Source organism: Telopea speciosissima, chromosome 3, assembly GCF_018873765.1.
Source record: "Telopea speciosissima isolate NSW1024214 ecotype Mountain lineage chromosome 3, Tspe_v1, whole genome shotgun sequence".
Taxonomy (NCBI): Eukaryota; Viridiplantae; Streptophyta; class Magnoliopsida; order Proteales; family Proteaceae; genus Telopea; species Telopea speciosissima.
Window position 1 is genome coordinate 38,110,906 of NC_057918.1, and position 27,291 is coordinate 38,138,196.

The following is a 27,291-nucleotide window of genomic DNA, read 5'->3' on the forward strand; positions in this document are numbered from 1 at the left end:
TGGGATGAACTGGATCAGTAAACCCAGGTGGCTGCATCATGTACACGGTCTCTATCAAATCACCATTTAAAAAGGCATTAGATATATCAAGTTGCCGTATGTCCCAATCCTGAGTGACAGCGAGCGAAAGAATAATACGGATCGTCATTGGTTTGACTACCGGACTAAATGTTTCCTCAAAATCAAAACCGGGGCGCTGATGATAGCCCTTGGCAATGAGGCGAGCTTTATAGCGCTCAATGGTTCCATCCGGATTTTTCTTGATACGGAAGACCCACTTGCAACCAATGACGTTTTGATTGGGACTTGTTGGTACTAAGACCCACGTACTAGTTGATAAGAGAGCATTGAACTCATCTTGCATGGCTGATCTCCTAATGAGCCGATTTCACAGCTTGAGAAAAGCAGGTTGGAACTGATTCATCAATAGTTGTTACAATCAGATTCAAACGATCAGGGGGTGGCTTGAGAGACCCCATACATGATCGAGTAATGACTCTAGAGGACCTAGAGGTCGAGTCATGATGTGGCTGAGTAGTGACTCTAGGCTCAGGTAAGATAACATCACTAGACCCATTATGGGTATTTACAGCACCAGGCCCACTATGGGCATTTACAGTGTCTGGCTCATTATGGATTATTACATCACTAGGCCCATGATGGGCATTTACAGCACCAGACCCATTATGGGCAATTACATCACTAGGCCCAGTATGGGCAATTACATCACTATGCCCATTTGGAGCAGGCACAACAGCACCACATCCAACTCCAAAAACAGGAGAAGCTCCAAAAGTAGGTCCATGACGGATAAAAGCACCACCAAGGCATCCTCCAGAAGCAGGAGAAGCTCCATTAGCAACACTTCCAGTAGCAAATGTACCGCCATTGTCAACAGCTCCACTGGAACTACCTGAACAAGGAAAAACAATGGAAGGAGGGAGAGAAAGCCAAACGGATATAGGACTGGAGGTGGGAGAAACAGGTGTAAGAGATGAAAAAGGAAACTGATGTTCATCAAACTGAACATGACGAGAAATGTAAAGTCTAGAAATGGAAGGATCATAGCAAAGGTAACCATGATGTGTAAGAGAATAGCCTAAGAAAACACATGGACGAGAACAAGAATGCAGTTTAGAACGGGCATAGGGTCGTAACCATGGGTAACACAAACAACCAAAAATTTTGAGAAAATTAAAATCAGGAGGAGTACCAAAGAGGTACTGCAGCGGTGAAAGATCACCAAGAATAGAGAGAGGAAGTCTGTTGGCAAGGTAGACAGCCGTTTTAAAAGCAGCAGTCCAGAAAACAAGTGGGAGACCAGCTTGAAATAGCATGGACAAACCAGATTCAACCACATGACGATGGCGGCGCTCAGCCACTCCATTCTGTTCCGGAGTATGGGGACAAGAGAACCTATGTGATTTACCATGAGTAGACAAAAAAGAAGAGAGTTTAACAAATTCCCCACCCCCATCTGATTGAAAAGATTTAATGGAGCAGCTGAAGTAATTTTCCACCAAAGACTTGAATTTAATGAAGACAGCCAACAAATCAGATTTATGCTTAAGAGGAAACAGCCAACAGTATTTGCTATAGTCATCCACAAACATAACATAATAGGAAAATTTGTCAAAAGACTCAACAGGGGCAGGACCCCACAGATCACTGTGGATCAATTCAAGAGGACTAGAACTAATTGAAGAAGCAGTAGAGAAAGGCAGCTTATGACTATGTGAACACTGACAAGCATTACAAGTAGAAAAACTACCAGAAACAGCAGGTGAAAAAGAAGAAAGAATTTGTTTAGTACGACGCAATGATGGATAGCCTAGGCGCCTATGCCAAATAGAAGAAGATGAAAGAGCTGAGCTAAATGTAACAGAATGCATAGCAGTGAGTGAAATGCGAAATAGGCCATTGTCACTCTGGCCGTGACACAGGACCCGCTTGGTCTGGCAGTCCATAATGGAGTAGGAATTGGAATTGAATTCAAAGAAAACACCATTATCAGAAGAAAATCTTGAAATTGAAAGAAAATTGCATTTAATGGATGGTACACATAAAACATCAGTAAGTGAAAAGAAACATCCAGATGAAGTCACAAATGCAGAGCCATGATATGAGATGGGAAGAGCATGGCCATTACCTACAATGACAGCATCCGAACCATTATAAGGTTCAGAAATTGCTAAGTTGGACATATCTGCGGTAAGGTGATTATTAGAACCGCTATCCAAAATCCATATTGAAGATGGAAGAGACAGAGAAGGAGATGCCACTGAATTAAATTGAGGTAATGTAGAAGCAGAAGAGCAAACAAGCTTACCAAGGTAGGCATGATTGAATCGTTGTGGACATTGGGAAGCCACATGCCCATCAAGATGACAAATCTGACAGTTGGTGCGAGGCACATTCATAAAAGAAGGAGAGACGCCGGCCTGACCAGTCGGAGAAGAAGATTGTGGTGGAGATGATTGAGCACGATTCTGAGAGTATTGGTGTCGATAACGATTTGACTGACCAGAACATTGAGCATAGTGACCGGAATCACCATTTCCCCTTCGATCATTCTGACGAGAACCACCAGAACGACTCTGGGACCAATTTTTAGAACGACGATAATTGTTATTACCACCCCGAGGGCGATAACCCCCATTTCCACCACGAGAACCACCAGAAGCGGTGCTGCGAGTACGACCAGAACCATCGCGTGTTGCAACATTTGCAGTAAGAACTCCAACAGAAGCAGCAGATGCAGAGGAGTTCAGGAACATTTCTTGAGTAAGAAACAGTCCTGAAAGTTCAAGAAAGGAGACTGATTCAACGCGTAGACGGATGGATGTTGCAAAGTCCTTGTAATCTTCACCAAGACCTCTAAGCACTGCAAGAACGAGATCCTCGTCTTGGACTGAGCTATTCACCGCAGCTAAAGCATCAGCGATGGATCGGACCTCCAAAAGAAACTCAGTAATGGTGGAAGTCCCTTTTTGAAGACCTAATAGGCGATTCTTGAGATCCATTATCCTGGATCTGGAAGATGGAGCAAAGACCCTAGCCAGGGTTTGCCAAGCTTCAAGCGAAGTGCTCGCCGCAATGATGTGAGGAATGGTTTCCTCTGAAAGTGATGATATGATCCAACTAAGGATCAACTGATCCTGTCGATCCCATAGATCAGACGAGGATTCCACAGTAGTTGCCGAAGAAGATTCAGTCGCAGTCACCGGAGATGTGGAAGACGGCCTAGGAAACGAACCATCAACATAGCCGAGGAGGTTATGACCTCGGAGAAGAGGTATGAACTGAGCACGCCAGAGTAAAAAATTTGTCGAAGAAAGTTTCAGATGAAGCGAAGGTTGAACATTCACAGAGACGAGAGACGAAGACTCCATGGAACGAAAAGAAGGAAACTCGCAAGAGACAGTAGGCTCTGATACCATGTAAACGTTTGATCAGAAGTGATTTCTTTATTGAGTCTCAGAGTATATATAATACAAAGAAGTCAACAGAAACAAGAACCCATGTGGTCCATAAAGGAAAGATAATGACAGCTAACTGTACACATGGACAAACCTCTAACGGACTACACATGAGCTGGACTTCTCCTTTACAGAACTATCTGTGGTCACACCACCACATAGGGCTTGGGTTGGGTTAGGATTTTTCTTTTTATTTATTTATTTTTTACTTCGAAACCCAAAACTAAAGGGACCTCAATGAAAATAAAAGGGAAACCTAAAGAAGCCCTTGGGCTCCTGTAAGGTTGCCATGATGCCAAAAAAAAGGAGGTCATTAGAGGAACTATTTCAAGGAGCGATCCCCTTTGCTGCCTAAAGTCCAAACATTGTGATGGACTGTGTGTGCTATTGTTTTGTTGTTTAAATAAGTTAGAAATCTACAAGGTGATTTTAATCTGATTTTTGGTCTGGGTGGGTAATCTTTTGCAGGCCGGGGAGGGTTTGGGCTCAATTTGGTTCAAGGGTAATTAATTCTCTAATCCAGGCGCGGTCCTTTTACACCTATTCGTAAGGTTTGATTGCTGTAGTCCTAGTGAAGTAAGGGCTTCTTTGCTGCTACATGTAGCAGAAATGTTCCTGCTATCCCTGTGGAAGCCAAGGAAATGGTATCTTAAAGCATATCTTGGAAAATACTAAAACTAAGGAAGGTATTTATGAACCCAAAGGGCAAATAAATTATTCCATTTCTTTGGCTGCCAACAGGTGTAGCAGGAACATTCCTACTACACACGTAGCTGCAAAAATTTTTCCCTAGATAATCCCCAGCTTTCCCTTGAAACAAAAAGATTCTCTCTCTCTCTCTCTCTCTCTCTCTCTCGGATTCTGATCTTCTACAACCGGGCAGGTAGCGGCCTTGGTGCTGCTCACACCCAAACAAGGGCGAAATGACCACCCTACCCATTGCCCGAGCATCCTACCCAGGTGGGGTCCACGCCTATGTCTGGATGTGGGCCGCACCAAGGCTGCTATCTGCCTAGCCGTAGATGATCCAAATTGCTCTCTCTCTCTCTCATAGCCACTCTCTCATAGCCACTAGAGAATCCTTAGATCTCCTTTGAAACAAACCTCTCTCTCTCATAGCCACTAGAGAATCTTCACACCTCCTTCGAAACAAACCTCTCTCTCTCTCTCTCTCTCTCTCTCTCTCTATGTGTGAAAAAAGGGAGACAAAGCACAAATGATAGTAGTTAGAATAGAAAAAGAAATTATAGAAGTGAAGGAAAAAAAGTCCCAAACACCCCCAACCTAACATCTCTTATTTTTTAGGGAGAGGATTTCCCACGATGCTAGTGTGGGGAGGAACTAGCATACCAGATAGTCACAATATAACAAAAAATAATAAGAAACCTCATGTGAGAGAAAAATAATAATTTTCTCCCATCATAATGACTCTTTTCTTTAATTTATATATAGAAGGAGTTTGTTGCCAGGCTCAGTGGTCCCTGCACTAATGTGTGTGTGTGTGTGTGTGTGTGTGTGTGTGTGTGTGTGTGTTGGAGGGGGGGGGGGCAGGGGCAAATGGGACCTCATAGATATTCAAGGGGAAGGGCGGAATGGTCATTTTACTACCCATTGTAAGAGAGCGTATAGGTGCCGGGGCAGCCCCTTTTTTTTATTATTAGATATAAGAACTTGTTCCATTTCCAAAGAAGAGAATGTACGTAACACATCAATGATCCATTTCCACATACACCACGCCAAGAAAGCAAGTCCAATATCCTCAGTAGCACTATACCATCACTTAATATCTACGAAAAAGAATCTTCTATTCTCCTTATATCGATTATAGTAATGTGTAGTTGCAGAAAGAATCCTTTAACTTTCTTTTAGGATGACTAAGGATAAGCGTTCATGGTGGCGACTGAGTGAATTTTAAAGCCCCTCCATGATCTCGGGCACTTTCTTTTTCGAGCATTGCAGTGAAGTGACTTTAGCAATAAACAAGAAACTGGGAGAGAGAGAGAGAGACAGCGAGAGAGAAAAAGTTCTCCTTGGGGCTCCTTAGTCATTTCTTAGTGTTCGATCATTTTATGCTTCAGAGTATGCTTTTGCACTTGGATCATGTTATTTCTCCTCTGTATTTTCCAATCTGTTATTTGTTGTCATTTCCCCTTAGAATGCGACACATGACAGTCTGAAATCTAACGGTCATAATTCAAATCCTTAGTTTTAACTAAGAGTTAACCTAATTCACCAATTCAGGGACTAACCCTAGTTGGTGTAACTTAACCTATCTATTAAACCATGATTAACTCAAATTCAAACGCACAACCAAGTCTCGTTTGCCCCCATCTTTCTCTCTTCTATTTGTCTCATTCACACGAATCTCTCAACCCTAACTCGATTGCCCCCATCTTGCTGTCCCCCCTTCTAGCCGGGTGAAGCCACCGGAGACGAGAAGGAGAACTGTAGTTGCAGTAAAATCGCTTATCTGAAAATTTTAAAAGCAGAGAGAATGGAAAGATAACAAACCCATTTGCTAGACTTAACTCATCTAAATAAAGATACATACACACATACATATAAACCCCCGACCTTTAAGAGTGTCAAGAAGACTAAAAGGGATAACAAACACGCCCTCTTTAACCCCTCTTCCAGTACTACACGCACTTCTCTTTTAAAACTTGAAAACAGAGAAAATTTTCTGAATCTACAATTCCATGGATCTCTCTTCAAGGCCCACTGAGAGCGCCAAGAGTACCCTTCTGCCAGACTTTTGCAAAACTCCTCCCTTTTCTTCTTCTTCTTATTATTATTCCCTCAAAAGAAGAAAGAAGAAGGCATATTAATTAGTTTAGTTTCTGGGGTTGCTTCTGAAGGAGCCAAGAGCTTTAATGGCTGCAGCTCTGAGAATGTATTGGTGGTAGAAGGAAGCGATAGCTGCACCGATGAAAGGTCCGACCCAGAAGATCCAGTGGTCATCCCAAGGCTTGTCTTTGTTGTATATCACTGCTGCTCCGAAACTCCTTGCCGGGTTTATACTCGTTCCATCTATTGGGATGGTTGCCAAATGCACTATGAACACCGCGAACCCAATGGGTAGTGGCGCCAACACCTTCCATCAAAATCATGATCATATTCCAGCCATCATAATATTCATAATTAAATTTAACAATTAAAACTACCTCCATGAGCCAGGTCGTATTGTAAGGGTGTCAATCAGACGATCCCACCAATTTAAGACCCACACCGTTATTGCATTGTTTAATTAATCATATCTCATAGGCTAAGCATGGACACGTTTATATTTGATTAGTTGATTATCATCAATCTATGACTGAAAGAAGTTTCAAATTAATTAGGCTAATCAAGTAATAATCAATCTTTAAAATGGCTCATTGGGGTTATAAATGACTATAAACTGGCCAAGCTATAAATAGGCTAATCAGGCAAAAATGGACTATAAACAACTCATCTTGATTGATTATAGGTGTTTGTCGGTCTAAGGCGGGCTCCAACAACGGCTGATTAATAACCAGGCATTCCCAGTGCATGGTAGTGGTTCGATGCTCGTGTTGACAAAGATCGACCAAATACCCTCACAAATAGATAAGAATTGTTTATATTCCAATTATAGCCTGATTATAAAACATTTATATCATGATTAGTCAATTACCCCAATACCCCATTAAAGTCTGATTATAACTTAATTATAATGACAATCAACCAATCAACCGAATTAGAAACGTATATATACCTAGTCTACGAATTTAGATTTACTAAATAAGCAAAAACGATGAGAACCGTAAATTGATGGAAACCGATTACTGATGGCCAGTTCAGAATTCTGAGTCTTCAGACCAGCTTTTGATAGTCCTAATTGGTGAATTTTATCTTCTCAAATGTAGTGTAATTTTTAGTGCACATTTAAAATGCATCGGATGATGTACTTCACTTGTGTATTGAAATTTTAAAAGTGCTCAAGTGAAGTGCATCGGATGATGCACTTTTAAAGGTGGATTAGACGGTGCCCCGCATTTGAGAAGATGAAAATCCCTAATCGATACAGAGCCAGGTTTCAGCGGTGAGTGATCCCACCACGTGTCTCTGGCTGGCTTTATTAAGGATACCTCCCCAAAAAAAAGGCGGTTACTGATCCCTCCCCACCCCCATCCCCCTCCCATTCCCATTCCCATTCCCATTCCACATTTCCAAAGAAAACACAGGGTGCCTAGGCCCTATAGTATTCCCATTATAATATATGTCACCACAAGTAGAAAACCCACCACCACAAATTAAAATAGGAAGACTTAAAACGCTCATCTCACTGCTACTGTGATGTCACAGTCGAGCCAGAATATACTTACAGGGACATGGGAGTCTCTGGCGCTCCTCTTTGGATCGGTGGCGGAGAAGACGGTGTAGACAAGGACGAAGGTTCCGATGATCTCTGCGGCCAACGCCACTCCATTGGAATATCCGGAGGCTACTTCGTTAGCTCCACCCCCGTACTTCTCGTAGTGGGACTTCTGGAATCCTTTCGCTAGCCCCACACCGCAGATGGCACCAAGGCACTGTGCAATCATGTACATCACCGCTCGGATCAGCGACACCTTCCTTGCTAGAAACAGCCCGAACGTCACTGCTGGGTTTATGTGCCCACCTGCATCCCACCACCACCACCACCAGTTGCAGAACTTTAAATGAAATTACAAACACAATCGACAAAACTTCTCTGTTTTGTCTCTGTCAAGCAGTGACAGAGTTTCAAAACCAAATTTTCTTTTCCTTTCTCAAGAGAGCTTTGTTCAAGTTTCAACAGAGATTCTAACTACTTTCAGTACTGAGTGAGTGGGTGTGTGTGTGTGTGTTCTAGCTCGAATGGAAAAGGGAAAATCCCGAAAAGAAAAGAAACCATAAGTGCAGGGGAGAAGAGTGAAAAACCCACCAGAGATACCGGCGGTACAGTAAACGAGAACGAAGATCATGCCGCCGAAAGCCCAAGCGATGCCGAGGAGACCCACACCACTGCAAGGATCTGAGCTATTAGCAGGGTCAGACTGGCTCTTGTACCCAATCACGGTCTGTACCCCAATATAAAGGAAAAGAACCGACGCGATGAATTCAGCGATGATCGCCCTGTAGAAAGACCACTTGGTCACTTCCTCAGCGTCGATCAACGGCGCCGGAGGCGGGTCCTGGTAGTCCCTCGCTGAGAACTCGCCGTGCTCGCCTACATCCACTTCCTTTCCCATACCTTTCTTCACCAAATGGACCAGAGAGAGAGAGCGAGAGCGCGCTCTAGAGCTGAAGAAAGTTCAGAAGAGCCGCTGCTCAGTGGATTCAGTGAAGAAGATGGCCTTGCTGCTGTGCTGATTCGAGCTGTTGAGTGCAAAAGAGAGTGAGGGATTCCCTATTTATGGAGAGTTCAGACCTTTGTGAGTAATAATAATTCGGCCATTTTGTCATCACTTTCCCCACTAGTTCTCCATTTCAATTTTACTTCGCTTTAACGGGCGGGCGGCCCCATCCTCTCTCTCTCACACACTCGGTCACCCCACGAGGCGAGGCCACGCGGATGCCAAATCTCAGCCTCGTCCGGTTTGACAGACCAAACCGATCGGTTCAGCCCAGATCAAACCAAACCTGTATAAAGGCAGTTTCAATCTGGGATTTCATGAAACCAGCAGACCAGTCAAAATCAAACTGAAACTGATAAAACCAAAAATATATATATATATTAATAAAAATGATTTGTATTACTATCTTCTTTACAAATGTATATATGAAAAATCGAAACCGAACCTGTAACAACTTGATAATGACCCAATATGATCCTGTTAAGCCAAGCTGGTAAAGATCGAATTAGACCAAAACCGACCGAGATCAAACTTTGAATTAACAGTTTGGTTTAATGCAATCCAGTTCATCCAAACCAAAAACTGGCCGAACGGACCGACTTACAAACACCCCACCCCGACATTGCTTTATTATGTTTTGTTTTTGGGCGTGTTGGTGCGTATACATCTCTTGTGGGACTGGAAATTTTCCGTACTTTTTGTTATAATTTGGTTTTTGACCGTTGGATGCTTAATGACACTTTGTAAGAAGAATTGACCTCACAAGTCACAATGAACCCCATCTGGACAATCTGAACTCTGAACTGGACAGAGATTGGACAGAAACGTAATAAGGATATTTTACTTTCATTATCGTCTGTATCTGCCTCTTTATGGAAAGTTTCCTGCTCCTTAGATCTTCACCGTTGGATGATAGGATTAAATAAATATCTACTAGTCTTCTACCTTCACCCACTACTTAAAAAAGGTTTATTAAAAGGAAAGGGGGAAATGGTCAGGTCTTAATGGGTAAAGATTTTCTCTCGGTGTGTTGCATACTCAATAATGAAGGACATATAGAGGAACTTAGATCATCACTGTTCCCAACTTATTTCCAAGACACGTGGAATTATTCTGCACGTTTTACTTTGTATTGGAAATCACGAGATCAAGGAGATCGAACGGCTGCGGAATCTCAGACGGTTTGGTAGGTTTCTCGAGCATTGTTTCCTGGGCCCCGCATCGCTCGAACTGATGGTGCGATAACGACACCGGCTATTTACCAAAAACCAAAAAAAACGATAACGACAGCGTCTAAGGGGACCACGTCATCCGTCCGTTGCGTTCAGCTTTTGCAGGTTATTCTTCTTTTAGGGTTTCACTACTAGCAATCACATCATTCACGAAAATGTCATTTTCCCAAATCCGAATTCTAGTAAATAGTAATTAATAACAATGATGTCGGCCAAATAAGAACTTCTTAAAATAGCCATGAAGATTGAGGAATGTCGTCTGGGTTTAACTAACAGGCTAATTCTCATTAGGATTAATCATTCATCATTGATATTTATTTTGATGCGTTAATCTATGGTCATTTAAGTCTAGCTGTATCAATCTGGATGATTCTTAATTGTTCCTGATCCTAAGGGGGCAATCTTAGAATTGTCTCATTTGCCAGACGATTCCAAAACAAGGGTCGTTCTGTGTAATAAAGAAATGATCTAATTTTGGTTCTTTATCGGTTGTGGGCAACCGAACACTCGAATAAGTCCAAAGTTTGAAAGTATGCAGATACCTTTCAAACCTAAGTATATAAATAAGGAAAAAAGATCTCTGTCCAGGAGTGTGGTCTATGCCGGTACTCTTATGAGTCTATCTCTCTCCTCCTCATGTGAAAAGATATTTCTACCCCCTTGTTTTAAGGAGGAGAGACACATGAGAGTGTTGGCGTAAGCCACATTCCCGGATAGAAAACTGCTTCTCTATAAATAATTATAGGGAAAGAGAAAATTACTTGTTTGCGTGTGTAATGCATGGCCCCTATATCTATACACAAGGCTACATGAAATGATCTCCACGCCCTCAATGATTTCTGCCTTTCCATGAAAGTGTAGTGGCCATTTAATGCGGCCTTGTGTCTAATCGCAAGAGACAGACACCGCACGCAACCAAGTAGCGTTTTTTCTCCCATAATTAAATATCAAACTGTTTTTTTTTTTATTATTATTATTTGCAATTACAACATAACTCTTTTTAGTTATGGATTTTCATGAGAGCATTGTCGTGTTCGCACCCTATCACACCATGAGATGCTGTTGGTGAGTCAAGTTGTTTGAGAATGCATTCCTAATCGGACAGTAGATTCTATCCAAGATTAAATATGGGTGAAAGACGAATAGTGCCATCTTTTAAGGCGTCAAATAATTTATAACCTTATTTTTTTATCCTTTTAGTATAATATATTTTTTTCTTCAATGAGGGTAAATGTCATTTCATATGCTTGCTCGAAAATTGTGGAAGACAATGACAATTTTTATAATGACATAATCATACATATTTGCATAATGTTTTTGAAAATCATTTATTTTACATCTAATTAAAGGTCTTTTAAAAATAAGACAAGGAATAATAAAAAAAAATAACAAGTTCTAAATACGGTATGATGTAGACTCATTTGGTCTTTTGATTTTGGATCTATTGCAAAACTCAATCTAAAACCATCTCATCTCACTTGCAATGTGTTTGGTATGCATAGATTTTCAATCTAGAATGGGTTCTAAAACAATAAAATAAAGAAAAACAAAAAATATGACCTAGACCTAAAATCTATTCCAAGAATACATATCAAACACAGTTTTATAAGATCAATCCCAAAATCAATTCCCCAAACGAGATCATTTAATATCTTCCCCAAAAAAGAAATTCATACAATTTAATAGGATAAGTCAATTCTGAATTTTAATGGGACAGTTACCGGTTCGTGCCCCAAATCGAGACCCTCATGTTTTTACACAAATAATTAAGGCGAAAAAGACAAGGACATGAAAAGCTTTGAAATTCCAACGGGGAAGCCGTGGTGGCCCAGAGAGATCTATAATTGGTACAGGCCTACAGGGAGATAGGAGGAGCCCAAGGGCCAGAGGAGTGAAGAGATCCAATACGATCCGCCTCACATGATAGATAGGAGATTATTCTATGACTCTTGACGTGTCATATATGCATGGTATGGTTGTGGGCATAGGACACGCCTATCACATGGATAATATGGATGAATTGATGGGCATGAACCGACCATAATGATATGATCAGTCCCCCCCCCCCCCCTCACTCTTTCTGGCACCGCCCTGTACGACGAGTCGACGACCATTGAAAATGTCTGCCTCTTTCAGCCCTATTGCCTACCAAAGTACCGGCGAGCCTCGTTTTCTCTTTCCACTTCCCAGCCATTCATCTCCTGCCACGTGTATATTTCATTTCATTTTCTCTTGGGAAAACACTTGAACTCGATGGTTGTGGATGCTCCACGTCCTCCTACTCATTCCGAAGAAGATGGAAACTGTAGAGCAAAGTGGACGGTGGCAAGTAGCTAGCCATCTGTCCCTCCCGACGATATGTAAGGGTATCTATTTGTCGTTTTGGTCATACACTCTTATCTAATTGCTAGCCTTTTCCACCCGGTTGATGCCACTGCTATCAAACAGATCAAACTCAGCGTTCTCTCCAGAGAAGACTTTCAGATTTGGGGCGGCTCCAAAAAGGTTTTTTATCCGTTGTACTGATACGATCCATTTTGCTGCTGTACTAATTTAGATGCTTGACACGTGTTCTGATATAATCCAACGATCATAAAATAGGTAGATAAAAATTTTATTTTTCTTTTTTTCAGTTTTGCTTTTTAATTTGTAGTTCTTTTATTTTTTATTTTCACTTTTTTATTTTTACCTTTCTCTCTCTTCTCTCTCAAGTTTCCCTTTGTTTCTCTCTAGTCTCCAGCCACTCCCCTCTGAAGAATCTCGCCGGTGATGGAGCACTGTGAAGAGCTAAAGTCTTCGCCATCAACGCGGCAGTCTGAAGAATCTCTGGTCCGACCTCTTCCGTCTCCAACGCAGCTTTCGTCTATCTATTGAGAACGGCAGATCTGGTTTGCGATTGAGATCAGATCTGCTCCGGCAGTCTGAAGAATCTTTGGTCCAAGCTCTCCCCTTCCACGAAATCTTCCTTGGTTTCTCTCTGGTCCCCAAGAGGAACCTTCCTTCGTTTCGTTTCTCTCGCGACAGTCTGAAGAATCTCTGGTAAAGTCTTCGCCGTGAGTGCGACTAGAAATCTGATTTATTGTACCCTGACTCGGTGAGTTATTGCAACACCATCACTTTTTTTTTTCTTTTATTTGTTTGTGAGATCGATGGCTTGTCCAACCCCATAGATCTGATTTAATCCAAGTTACTCAGTCGGTGATTTATTCCTTTAACAGTGACACTTGATGGGTAGGGTTCTTAATAGTTTAGGTAAATAATTAGGGGAAAGCAAAATGATGGGTAGAGTTCTTGATGGGTAAGGTTCTTTCAGCTTCACTCCAATCGACCCATTTGAAATCAAATTATTATGAAGAATCTTGGAGATATAAATTTTCACAGAATCTTCAGCACATTCAGGGTGGGTTCTCTCATGGTGGAGCTTAGTTTTATTTTATAGTTCAAATTTTCTTGCTGTTTCTATTGGATTTTGGATTCACATGAGCTGATTTTTGGTTTTCGATCTGTTTGGCACAACATCCAGTCTCTCCAGACAGATACCCCATATAATTGAGGTCTCTAAAATGGAAAACTGACCACACATGATTGATTCCATTGTTCTTTACAAAATCCCATTTAAAAGCTAGAATCTTCATTACAACAAATGCTATTGGTAGAACAAGAACAACCAGGGAATTTTATCCCATATTGAACTCTGTTGAGTTCACCTGAACTTGTTAGAATCTTCTCAATCAATATGTCATATATGAAAATTGTTGAACCCTTTTAATTTCATTCAGTCCATGGCAATTGTCCATAACCACTCATTGCAACAAATGCTACTGCTCACAGTTGGAGTAATAAAAAAGGATAGGTCTCTAAGGTAAGGATAGAAGTATATGACTGAAAGTTTGCAATAAAAAATCCATTTCTTGCTACTGCTCATTGCAACAAATGCTACTGCTACATTGCTAAGTTATAAATCAAAAGGCATATCTGTGCAGGTGTTGGAACTGAAAGTTTGCTGATTTTATTTTATTTTGGGGGGGGGAGGGGGTGGGGGATTGATCTCTTTCAATTTGTTTTGATAGTGAACATTTATTATTAGAGAAAATTGAATGTTTATCTTGTTTGTTTTGCAGATACACAATGTCAACATCCAGTGTCAATAAAAATCAAGGTTACTTGCACTTTTTGAACATAAAATGTGCTTGAAATAAAAGAGCAGCTGTAAGAATTTCACAATCTGCATACAACCCATACAGGCTCTACCAATGCTGCACAGAGTATCCTGGAGGAGGCTGTAATTTCGTCTCTATGTGATATTTGTATTGCACTTTTAGGGCTAAGTACAAAGGGACTAATGTGTTGTGGTTACTGATATGTTTTCTTGATTTTTTTTGGTGTATTTTTCCTTCATCCCATGCTAATTCTGTTCTAATGATGGTTGGAGGGCTGGAATTGATCCATTCAAGTGTCTAAATTAAGTCTTTTAAGAGTGTTGATATGGGTGTATGCGACACAATTGTAGAGATGCTAGTAGACTTGTGGTTTTTTAAGCACCCCAGCAGCTGGCCATGTTACACAGGTGCAGAATTTAAAAGAAATTAAATTACATGCCCAAGTGAATGTTTATGGATCTCTAATGCATGCAAGGAGTAGGATCAAATTCCTCAAACCGCTTCTTCAAACCTCCGGTCATCTTCATTTCATCTTCTTTGCTAAGCTTACAATTCCTCCAATCAGCCTTGTCATGACATTCAACAAACCAGCAAGAACATGCAAAATGTCTATTAGATATGATGCTTACATGTATAAGGATAATCAACTGACTTACTTAAGAAGTATCATGTAATCCCAGGTCATGAAGAACTCAGAAGTGGGGGAACTCTAAAGATTATTCAGTTAATAAATAACCAATTAAAACCAAATCCTTGAGAGGACTGGTGAAGTAATAACAGAAACAGCATGCCCCCTAGATCGATCATATGTATGAACCAAAGAAATTCATCAATAGTTAGATCCTTCTCTCTAGAAGACAATTACATAAAGGCCCAACTGCATTCTAATTCCAGAATATATGTTTAGTGATGTTGGAGTGGTTTATGAGCCAGCCTTTGGATCTGACCATTGCCCTATGGTGGTTATATCCTTCCCCCCTCCCCCCCCCCCCCACAAAAAAAAAAGGGAAGAGTCGTTTCTGCTTTGAGGCATATTGTGTAGAAACAATTAAGAAAAACTGGCAAACACCCTGTAGGGGGTCCCCTATGTTTAAGGTCCACCGCAAACACCTCTCATGTGAGCTTGGCACAATGGGAGAAGTCCCACACCCCAAATGTTGACACTGAGGTATCCACAAAGATGAAAGAGTTGAATCATATCCAGTCCATGACTTAGCATCATCACCTTGCTGATATGGAGCAAGATGGCAAACATGGACTGACATCCCTCCTCTAGCGGCAAGACCTCCACTGGAAGCAAAAGTCCAATATTCAGTGGTTGAAATGCAAGGACAGAAATACTAGCTTTTTCATGTTTCCACCCTAGTGAGGAGTAGGAATAAGATAGTGAGGCTCAAGACTCATAGGGGCAAAGAAAATACTGGCATCAAAGAAACTAGAGTTCAATGGTGATATGTGGTTTAGTAAAAAAAGTTTCAAGTGTCTTAATTACCATGGCTATTCCTCAAGTGGTCTCTCTCTGAGTCACACTAGGTGCTGTGGTCCTGTCTTTACCTTCTTTTCTAATTTCTTTCTGGGTTTGGAACCAACAAGGTCCACAAATCTAGGTGTTGATTTGTGTTAATGTTGGAAGGGTTCTGCAATATGTGTCAACTGGATTGCAAATACTTGACCTAAAAAACAGGGGAGCCATAGGGGATGTGGTATGGAACATTGGAATCCAAGAGGGTGACGCATGCTGATAAAAAATTGGATATAATTGTTACATCTGCCACTGCTGCTGCTTCCTCTTCTTTCTTAACTCAAAATATCATTCACCAGAAGCAAAGGTCCATAAGTCAAGTTAGACTCATGTAGCCAAACAAGCTTCATCTGAGACTCAGGTTCAACTCACTCATGTAGAAACACTCGCATACACTCGAGCAGGACAGCTTATTCTAAAATTTTCACCCGTTGAAACACTAGATTTTCAGGGCTTGAATCCCAGCATCTCTCACTATTATGACATGCAATTGTAACAGGGAGGTGGTTGGGAACTTCACAATATGATAAAAACCTGTCAAGATACATGATGTGAATATGTAAATGCAAAAATTAATCAAATTGCCATGAAAGGCATCCTAAAAGATCAGCCAATTTCTTCCCTACAACCAAGAAAGGTATAAGACATTGGTACAAGAAACCAGATCTCTGGTCGCGCTCACCGCGAAGACTTTACTAGAGATTGGACCAGAGATTCTTCAGACTGTCGCGAGTGAAACGAAGGTGGGTTTCTCTTGGTGACCAGAGAGAAAAACGAAGGAAGGTTCCGTGGAAGGGAAGAGCTTGGACCAGAGATTCTTCAGACTGTCGCGCTCACGACGAAGACTTTGGATCTTCACAGTGCTCCATCACCGGCGGAGATTCTTCAGAGATCAAAGCGCTCATGCCGAAGACTTTAGCTCTTCACAGTGGTCCATTACCGGCGGAGCTTCAAAGTAGTCGGAGACCAAAGAGAAACGAAGAAGGTTTCGTGAAAGGAGAGAGAAAATGAGAGGGAAATGGGAAAATCAAAAAAATGAAAAAGCAAAATGAACAAACGGTAAAAACAAAAGTGAAAAAAGAAAAATCAAATTTTTACCTACCTGTTTTATGACCGTTGGATTATGTCAGTACACGTGTCAAGCATCTAAGGTGTTACAGCAGCAAAATGGAGCGTGTCAGTACAGCAGCAGATAAAAATCCCTCCAAAAATGGGTTATTTACAGTTAAATCGGCATACCACCTTTTGTGTAACAGAAAGGACATTGGCACAAGGGCCACGGCTTCTTCGTCTTCTGATATAACCCCATCCCAAGTCCTTGATGAGGTCTGGAAGAAAATTTGGTCCTGTAGCTCCACCCCTAGGATCCACAACTTTCTCTGGAGATCTTGTGCGAATGGAGTGGCGACAGGTGAGGCTTTGGCTAGAAGGAAAGCCCAGATTGATCCATCGTGTTTCAGGTGTGGCCATCCCTCAGAATCCATTAATCACATCCTCCTCGATTGCCCGTTTGCTCGTGCAACCTGGTGCGGCTCCCCCCTCTCTTACATTCCCCCCCAAGCTCCACAGCTAACTCAGCTTATCCTACAATGGAATCGCTTTCGGACTACAACTAAGAAGGAGGGTAGAGAGAGTGTTGGCCTCATCGGCTTCATCTGCTGGAGCCTATGGAGAAGCAAGAATGAAGCTATTTTTAAGGGCCGTATTAGATCCCCTGAGGAGGTTATTCGGGAAGCCAACCTTCAAGCCTCGGATTTCCAGCTCCTGTTCTTCCCTTCCCTGCGGCGCTGCGATCTGCCCCAAGCTCCCCCGATTTATTGGTCTCCTGCTCCTAATCCGACTATGAAGCTGAACACTGATGCATCTCTCAACAATGAACGAGGGGGCCTTGGCTTGGTCCTCAGAAATTACCAAGGAAGACCAACGAAAGCATGCTCAATCCCTGCTACCTTCACTTCATCTTTAGAAGGGGAGGCCTTAGCTCTCAGGGTTGGTCTACTACACAGCATTGCTGAGTGTGTCGATGACCTTGTTGCTGAAATGGATTGCAAGGAGTTGGTTAACTTCTTCTCCAACAACCCCACTCCACCTCCTATCCCCCTTTTCAATGTAATAGCAGACATCAAACACCCAATCTCCTCTTTTAGGTCCTGCACGGTCCTCTTCATCCCCAGGGAGATTAACAGCATGGCTGACTCCCTGGCTCGGAAGGCCACGTCTCTAACGTGCGAGACTACTATGCCGCTTTCCACTCCCTGGTTATCTTCTCTTCGTAACCAAGACACCTTGTGTTGGGCACGTTATACTAAATAAGTTAACTGTCTACCAAAAAAAAAAAAATATTTGCTCTCTGTCAATTTAAGGTATATTATCAATGGGAGAAACTAGGGTCGTATTGGGCCGGGTTTTTTTTTAGGGAAAATTACATGATTAGCTACTTTTGGGTTTTCATTTACAAAATTGTCCACTCTATGTTTGAGTTAACAAAGATAGACAAAAACAAGTTAAGGTTTACAAAACTGGACAAAATAGTGTCTCTCCCTCCCACACTAATTTTTTTAGACATTTTTACCCCTATCATTGCCTTCTTGCCCAGGCATCCTCCGTTCCCTGCAACCCTACCCTTGTCCCAGCCACCACCAGTCTCTGCTACCCCAAGTAACAGAGGAAAAAAAAAAGAGATTTTTTCAGAGGTGAACTGTTGAGGAAGGAAGGAGAGTCACTGTTTCGTCTATTTTTGTAAAACTAAACTTGTTTTTATCTATTTTTGTTAACTCAAACTTAGGGTGGACAGTTTCAAAAATGAAAACCCAAAAGTAGTTAATCATGTAATTTTCCCTTTTTTTTATAACCCTAGCCAACCTTGAGTCCCCTTAGCTGGGCCTATGCTCGACCTGACGCTAACTTAGGGCTTGTAAAATCCAATTCTAACCCGCCCTCAGGGGCGGGTGGGCTGACCCTTATTGGTCCTAACAGTGAACAACCTTAGGCATGTGAGGAGTATTGATTTGGGCTTTCTTATTTGGGTTTCTTTAAAACCCTAGTCAACCTTGAGTCACCTTAATTTGTTTCAATTTTCGTCGACGAAAAAAACTAACAGAAAGCCTATGTTCGTACGGGGTTTTTTAAAAAATGAAAAAACTTCAAAAATCTTGATTCGAAACGAAAAAAAATTTGATTCCCTTAGCATGATCTATTATTTTTAAATTCATATAGATTCAAAAACGGATCCATGAAGGTTTTGATACCACATGTTAGAATAGTTTGATCCAAATAGGGACAAAACCATAAAAGCCAGGATCTTCATAGAACGTTCAAGAACACAATCAAACAAATAATAAATAATCAAAGATAGAACCACCGACTTTATTTATTTATTTATTTTTGGTAATCACCACCGACCTTGTTTCGAATCCATAGTAATGATAATCGCAGCGAAAAATAAAGATCAAAGATCTAGGTGTTTCTCCTCTATTCTCAAAGATAACTGGCTTGATGAGAATACCGTATGCACAGGGATGATGAACATTGAATATCTCCCTCTCTTTCAAGAATACACTCCTCAACAGAGATTGAGAATAATTAGTTGTGATAGGCTAGAGGGGGGACCTAGTTCTCTTTATATAGTAATTCCTATAGAGCCTCTCTCATCAAAGTCCGAATAGGAATTTAACTGGCGCACACTAAACCAGACCACATAGGACTCCTAAAACCACTCAATAACCCTCTTTATTAGATCATAACTAGAATTAGCCTGAATTTTAAGGATTTCATTAGATCCGCATAGAGTTCTATTAGAAATAGAATTCAAATAGAAACTAGGTAAAGCAAAAGAAAAAACAATGGTCAACGTCCCTACCTTCAATTTTGCAGCCCAAGGGGCTTCATAAATCATCAACTTATCCAGCCCAAAGGTGGCCCAACATCGGGCCATTAACTAATGGTTCCGTCTCATGTCAGGCTGGATCAGGCCTACCTACTCGGGCTAGCATTTAACACCCCCTATTGTAAACCATATTCATCTCCCGACTAAACCTGTATCAAATCGAATCAATCCTTATCGGATTGGTTTTGGACTGGAATATGATGGGATCAGTTGAAAATTGGACTGCAGTGAATCGATTGATATCCAAACCAAAAACGAAACTGAATGAAACCGATAAAAAATCATTGAGTAATGAAATTTGATTTTAGCAATTTCTTCTCAAGTTCCTACAAGAAGCAGTGAATTTGTAATCAATTTCATGCAAATTCATAGTAGAGGGGAGGAGCTTGATTTAAGGAATGTGATTTAAGCAATTTCTTCTCAAGTTCCTACAAATTAAAATCATATTAGAAATTTCTTCTTGAGGTCCTCAAGTTTCAAACTACTACAAGAAGCTTTGTGTGAATTTCTTTTCAAATTTCATTTTTATGGGTTTCTCTTTCTCAACTTGAAACTTGAATTGAGGAAGACGGACGTGGTTTCAAGTTTCAACTAGGATGTAAACGGATCAAGTCGGAGCGATATTCACGGATACCTCTAACGATTCGAGACGATCGATTTTACCATCCGTTACATATTGAACGACCTTCCTCCCTAGTACAATTCTCTCTCAATCCATATCTCTTAGATCATGATTCTCTTTCATCATATTCAGAACTTGTTTAATCTTCAAACCTAAAAATCATTATTTACTTAATTTTTATTATTAAGTATTGATTTTTCGAGATTTTAATCGAGTATTCGATTATTTTCGATATCTCTAAACGAATACGGATGCCCTAACAATACGGATACAATTCATAATTCGATTATCCATTTACATCCCTAGTTTCAACACGAATTGAGGAAGATGCCGCGAGCTCCACAAATTCTCTTGGAATTTCACAAAATCCCTTCAATTTGGTGAGACTTTCTAAGAGGGTGAGTTGGGAGAAACGTCCGGCCACATAAGCCGACAAGGAAGTCTGACAATCTTTTGGTTGTTTGCCCAGAATCCTACCCCACACAAACGAACAATCCAAATCTCTTGTTTGAAAATATTTGACAACACTCCCATCCCATCAAAACCTCATTAAACAAACTAGATTTACAAAAAAAATCTGCTGAAACTTTTTTTTATTTTATAAAATAAGGGTAATTTATATATACCACCTGAGGTTTAACGAAAATATAATTTTATCCCTCAATTTTGGATTATTCTGCGTGCCCGTCAGAGATTTACAAACGTTAACAAATACATCTATTCCTTCAGTTCATTTCTAAAATTAAGAGGGAGATTGACCAAATTGCCTTCATGTTCCCAAATCTGAAACCCTCTTCACCCCTTCACTACCTTTTCTCCTTCTTCTTCTAAAACCTAATCGTTTCCATTTATCACTTTCTATGGGTGAAGCTCACTCCTCAGCTTCAACCATTGTCCATGCCAATTGCTACTGCAATACAAATTCACTTGTTGGTAGAGACCCACATAATAGGATTCCTCCACTTCAATCTCCTTGCAGAGGTTATTGAAGAGAGAGGTTACCACTTCATCGGAATCCAAACGGTTTACAACGATCCGTCTCTGCTGAAGAAGTCTCACATCCTTGTTGGATCGAATTAGGTTATCCATAAGAAGAGCATAAGACGAGATTTGCTTCGTGTACTCAGGGCAACACTGCTCTAACGCGACGAGATTTCCTAGGACCGAATCGGTGTAATCATAGATTTTAAGAGGAGGAATTCAGAGTTCACCTCTAACAAATTTTAGGTCTAATAAGCTATCCTGCACAGATTTCTTGATCGTGATAAAGTGAATGCAAACCACACAAAGAAACTTCTGACCACATCTTTCTTTTTGTTTCTTTCTCATTATTAGACAGATCTCAACAGTACTGTCAGTGTTGGAAACTCCTTACCTGCAACTTTTGCTATGGAAAGACCCACTCCAATTGAAGAATAGGCAAAAGACATGATTGCAGCGGCACTTGAGAGCCATGAGAGCTTATGGAAATTGGGTATCTGAGATAGAACGATTTGTATGGATGCAAATATCACCATGAATGGATAATTTGATGTGTAGCAATGAGCTTGATGACCGTTCTTGTGGAAACAATTTGACCTTTTGATAGCCCTGATTATCAAATATAAATAAAAACACAAGATTAAATACAGAAATGGAAAAACCTCAAAAATTAAGAATTTGTGTTTCGATTACATACATACTGATGGATGCAGTGTTAGTGTATCCGATTGTAGTTCCTATAAGGTTCGCATACTGAGCTAATCCATAGAGTTTAAATTTCATTCCTCCTGTAGGAAAAAACGAAAAAAACAAGAATCACTTATGAGAATTGAGAGAGAGATAGAGAGAGAGAGAGAGAAGCAATCTTGGGAAAGGTAAGAGGGAAATGAGGGATTATACAGAGAAAGGAGATTAAACACACAAAAAGAACAAAAGGATTTAACGTGGTTCGGTGTTAAACACCTACATCCATGGTGAAACTAAACAGTTTTTCTTATTATTCATTAAACACATTCACACACCCTTATATACAAGGAAGCCAACAGTAATATAATGGCTACATAGTAATGGCTATATTCCAACACTCCCCCTCAAGTTGGAGTGAAAATGTTAATTAAACCCAACTTGGATACAATTTGTTGGAAGAGATCCTTTGAGGTAGCTTTAGTAAAAATGTCAGCTAACTGATCCTACTTGAGACATACACAATTTCGATAGTTTTTTCTTGAACTTTTTCCTGAACAAAGTGACAATCAACTTCTATGTGCTTGGTTCGCTCATGGAAGACTGAATTTGAAGCGATATGCATGGGCAACTTGATTATCACAAAATAATTTGATTGGAGTTCCACTATCTAGACCAAGATCTTGAAGGAGAAATTTTAACCATATCAACTCACTCGTAGTAGAAGCCATAGCTCTGTATTCTGCTTCCGCACTGGAACAGGCAACCACATTTTGTTTTTTGCTTTTCCAAGTGACGAGGTTTCCTCCGACAAAGGTACAGAACCTAGTTGTGGATTTCCTATCTAAAGGACTTCCTGCCCAGTCGGCGTCGACGAATCCAACAATATTATTATGCCCATTTTTCTTCATCCAAATTCCCTTACCAGGAGATGATTTAAGATAACTAAGAATTCTATTTACTGCATCCAAGTGACCCTTTTTTGGAGAATGCATAAATTGACTAACAAGACTAACGGCATAAGCAATATCGGGTCTAGTCATGGTGAGATAAGTTAATTTTCCCACAAGCCTTTGAAATTGCCCAATATCTTGGAGAGGTTCTCTATTATCATTTCCGAGTTTGGATTGATAGTCAACAGGCGTGCTAACTGGTTTAGCACCTATCTTCTCTGTTTCCTTTAACAAATCAATAACATACTTTCTTTGAGAGATAAACAACCCTTTGTTAGAGTAGGCCACTTCAATTCCTAGAAAGTACTTTATTTTTCCAAGATCTTTGATGTCAAATTTCTTTTTTAGATGAGATTTTAATATAGAGATACTTGTTTCATCTTCTCCAGTGATGATAATATCATCCACATATATAAGAACAATTGTGATTCCTGAACGGCTTCTTTTTTAGAATAATGAGGAATCAGCAGCACCCCTTTTAAGTCCAAAACTTGTGAGAGCAAAGCTAAGTTTAGCATACCAGGCTCTAGGGGATTGTTTAAGGTCATAAATAGCCTTTTTTTAATTTACAAACAGTATCATATTTGTGTTCTTGAAGATGTCCAGGAGGAAGCTCCATATAGACTTCTTCCGCAAGATCACCTTGTAAAAAGGCATTTTTAACATCCATTTGAGTTAAGCACCATCCATTATTCATAGCAATAGACATTAAGACACGAACAGTGTATTCATTTTTGCTACGGGAGAAAAAGTTTCCTTATAGTCCACACCTTAAGTTTGAGTGAACCCTTTTGCTACAAGTCTAGGTTTGTACCTTTCAATGGTACCATCACTATTATATTTAATTTTGTAAATCCACTTGCATCCTACGACCTTCTTTCCTTTGGGAATTTTAACAATTTTCCAAGTGTTATTTCTGTCTAAAGCTTGAAGTTTCTCTTGCATTGCTGTCTTCCACACATCTTGAGTAATAGCTTCAGAAAACTTTGTTGGTTCTTTACTACTCTCAAGAGATGTGAGGAAGGCATTGTGAGAACGAAAAATAGTATTATACCCAACATATTCTTAAATAGGAAATGAAGTCGTATGATAGGTATAAAAATCTTGAAGTCTTGAGGAGGGCTGAGTTACACGAGTGGACCTACGAAGTTCTTGATTTTCAGGTGGATCCTCAATTTCTTGATTTGCAGGTTGATCCTCAATTTCTTGAGTCAAGATGGGTTCAATTAGGGGATTATGTAGATTCTTCTCTTGACTCCTAGTTTCAATAAAGGCAAAGGAGCAATATCTTAGAGATTCTCCCCCTGACTCCTAGTTGTAGGAGCTTGAAAGTAGGAGTCGCCCTCAACAAAATGGACATGACGAGAAATATATAATTTGATATGAAGAGGATCAAAGCATTTATATCCCTTTTTAGTAAAGGAATAACCAAAAAAGACACGCTTAGTGGCATGAGGATCAAGTTTCCCACTTCCTTCTTTATAGACATAGCAGGGACCACAAAAAACAAGCAGATGAGTTAAACTAATTTTTTTACCAAGTAAAACTTCCATAGGAAATATGTACTCAAGGACACGACTAGGCATTCTGTTAATTAGATAGCATGCAGTTAAAATTGCATAAGACCAATAAACCTTAGGAACATGTTTTTGAAAAAGAAGAGATCTCGTAACTTCAAGTAAATGCCGATTCTTTTCGGCAATCCCATTTTATTGGGGGGGGGGTCCCAAGACAAGTAGTTTGATGAATGATTCCTATTTCTTTCATGTAATTACTAAAGAGCTGATTTATATATTCAGTTCCATTGTCGGTTCTAAGAATTTTTATGTGAGTCCCAAACTGAGTGAGAATCATATGGGAGAATTCTTTAAAAACATTTAAAACTTCAGATTTTTATTTTAGGAGAAATACCCAAGTAGCACGGGATTTGTCGTCAATGAAGGTAATAAAGTATTTAAAACCATCATGAGATTCAATAGGAGCTGGTCCCCATAAGTCTGAATGAACTAATTCAAACAAAACTTCAGACTTATGTAAAGAGTGCTGAAAAGGTAGTTTAGTTTGTTTAGCAAATCTACAAACCTCACAATCATGAAAATTAATCCCAGATAATGGAAATAAAATGTTCAAAATTTTATCTGAGGGATGACCTGTTCGAGCATGCCAACGTGGCAGTCATCATGTTTTCTTGGGCTAGAAAGAAGGGAATGAGCAGGTTGTTCGAAGAGGTACAACCCATGTTGAAGATGTCCTTCACCAATCATCTTCCCCGTAATCCTATCCTGAAACACTATATTATTAGGAGAGAAAATAACACTGCAATTTAAGGAATTAATAATTTTACTGACAGACAACAAACTAGAAGAGAAAGATGGTAGGAACAAAGCCTCAGTATCAGTAGAGAGAATTTGGGTATGACATTTTCCTTCTATGGGAACAACAAATCCGTTAGCCACAGTTACAGGTTGAAAATCTGTTTTTCTTAATTTTGAAAAAAGTTTAAGATTGCCTGTCATATGATCTGTGGCTCTGGAATCCACAACTCAAGTATTATTATTATTATTTTTACTGGAAGAAGAAAGAGCAAAGGTAGTATCATTTCTAGTTTCATTTGTCATAGAGGAATGAGTTGAAGAAATGCTACTTGGATTTGCAGTTGATGTTTTCAGTTGGTGGAGAAGCTGGGTGAGAAGCTCAGTGGAAATCTGAGTGTGATTAGTGGAGGTTTGCACAACCATCTTGTCACCAGAATTTTTTGCAGGTCGTAGATGGGGATTTAATATCCAATATCTTTCTTTGAGATGACCAAGACCCTTGCAATGATCAAACTTCATGGGTGGCCGATTGCCACGACCTCTTCCACGACCCCTTGAAGAGGTAAAAGAACATTTTTCATGGCCTTGTGGTTGCTTGAGTTCAGATTGAGCAGTAAGAGCATTTCTTTCTTCAGTAACACTCCTTTGAGAGTTTTCATTCAGTGTTGGATTCATGACCTTCTTTCTTGTTTTTTCTTGTTGAACAATAGCACACACATCATCCAATGTTGGAAACTTGGGACTCATCAGAATTTGACTTCTAAGTTGATCATAATCAGATTTGAGACAAGCAAGCAGTTGGAAAACTTTATCTTGCTCTTCTCGAGCTTGAAGAGTTTTTAAATCTGTCGTTGGAGGACGATAGATTCGTAGCTCTTTCCAATTTCGTTTGAGAAGATAATAAAGGTCAATGAAGGGCTTATCCCCTTGAGAAATAAGAGACAGTTCTTGTTTTATCTCAAAGACTCTTGAGGCATTATTTTGCTGCCCATACAGAGATTTGGCTGAATCTCATAAGTGTTTTGCATTTTCAGCATATATAAAAGTTTCAGCAATGGGAAGTTTCATAGAATTCAAAAGCCATGACATAACCATTTGATCGGTTGCTTCCTAATCATCAAACTTTGGATCGTCTGATGATGGAGGAATTATTTTTCCATTAACATGACCGATTTTTCCTCGTCCACAAAAAGCCAAGGAAGATGCTTGTGACCATGGTAAATAGTTTAAACCATTCAAGAGAATAGAGGTTAACTTGATACTTGTATTTGTCTCATGGTCACGGGTCTCACAGTCATGAGACACAGCAGAATCGCCCATTGAAAAAGAAACAAAATAAACTTACTTGGATGAAAAATCATTTCTTCAAGTTTCTTCTTCGTTGTAGGAGACCAAAAAAATGATTTTTCAGAGAATCTTCACAATAGAGGAAGAAGAAAGTAACAAAGAAAATAAGTGGAGCACAAAGGGAATGTAAAGAGTTTTTTAATCAACGGTTAGAAGAGAGATGAAAAGCACTAATATTTAATTTTGATAAATGCTTCTTACCGAAAAAAGATGTAGGAGATATTACCAAAAGGGCCAGATTCTGAGGCCAAGAGAATGAATACCAGCCTTCCTTTGAGAAAAAATAGGAAGGAATAACAACCTTCCAACGTATCTAATGGTATGTGAAATGTTTCCAAGGAGCTAACTTCTCTAATAGTTTGTTGAGAAAATATAGGAAGTAGTGCCAATCTTTCAGCTTCTCTCTATCCAGCTGTTCTTAAGAGAAGAAAAAGATAACAATCTGAAACATCTTCAACTTCTCTTAATCCACCTCAGAGTCCCTTGTGGATCAAATGCTCTGATACCATATAGAGAAAGGAGGTTAAACACACAAAAAGAACAAAAAGATTTAACGTGGTTCGGTGTTAAACACCTACATCCACGGTGAAACTAAACAGTCTTTCTTATTATTCATAAAACACACTCACACACCCTTATATACAAGGAAGCCAACAGTAACAAAATAGCTACATAGTAACGGCTATATTCCAACAGATTGAAACTTGACAAATGAGAGAGAGAGAGAGAGAGAAAGGGATACTTGCAACTCATCTTCCCCAATCGATTTGG

The 27,291-nt window shown here is 40.0% G+C and overlaps 2 protein-coding genes across 3 annotated transcripts; one reads left to right on the forward strand and one right to left on the reverse strand.

Annotated features, from left to right (window-relative positions):
• Positions 1–6,231: 6,231 nt before the first annotated feature.
• Positions 6,232–27,259, reverse strand: LOC122656182 (probable aquaporin PIP2-5). Of its 2 annotated transcripts, XM_043850648.1 has the most exons (5): positions 27,249–27,259; positions 24,493–24,503; positions 8,407–8,718; positions 7,826–8,121; positions 6,281–6,573 (listed from the first exon to the last, which is right to left on the reverse strand). In XM_043850648.1, exons 3-5 carry the CDS (start codon positions 8,711–8,713, stop codon positions 6,313–6,315), a joined length of 864 nt encoding a protein of 287 aa, XP_043706583.1. In that variant the 5' UTR covers positions 8,714–8,718; positions 24,493–24,503; positions 27,249–27,259; the 3' UTR covers positions 6,281–6,312. The 2 variants fall into 2 exon arrangements, with proteins under 2 accessions (XP_043706582.1, XP_043706583.1); XM_043850647.1 differs by lacking the exons at positions 24,493–24,503; positions 27,249–27,259 and adding an exon at positions 6,232–6,253 and having other exon boundaries at positions 6,299–6,573; positions 8,407–8,817.
• Positions 16,900–18,045, forward strand: LOC122655154. The gene has a single exon (XM_043849377.1). It carries the CDS (start codon positions 16,900–16,902, stop codon positions 18,043–18,045), a length of 1,146 nt encoding a protein of 381 aa, XP_043705312.1.
• Positions 27,260–27,291: the final 32 nt, after the last annotated feature.

Bases quoted from the DNA above. Each gene is read 5' to 3' on its own strand.
- LOC122655154 (XM_043849377.1), top strand. From the start codon at position 16,900: ATGGAGCGTGTCAGTACAGCAGCAGATAAAAATCCCTCCAAAAATGGG.
- LOC122656182 (XM_043850647.1), bottom strand. From the start codon at position 8,713: ATGGGAAAGGAAGTGGATGTAGGCGAGCACGGCGAGTTCTCAGCGAGG. The intron at 8,122-8,406 runs GTGGGTTTTTCA...GGTGGGATGCAG, and splicing joins CTGTACCGCCGGTATCTCTG to GTGGGCACATAAACCCAGCA. The intron at 6,574-7,825 runs GTAAGTATATTC...TTTTGATGGAAG, and splicing joins CCAGAGACTCCCATGTCCCT to GTGTTGGCGCCACTACCCAT.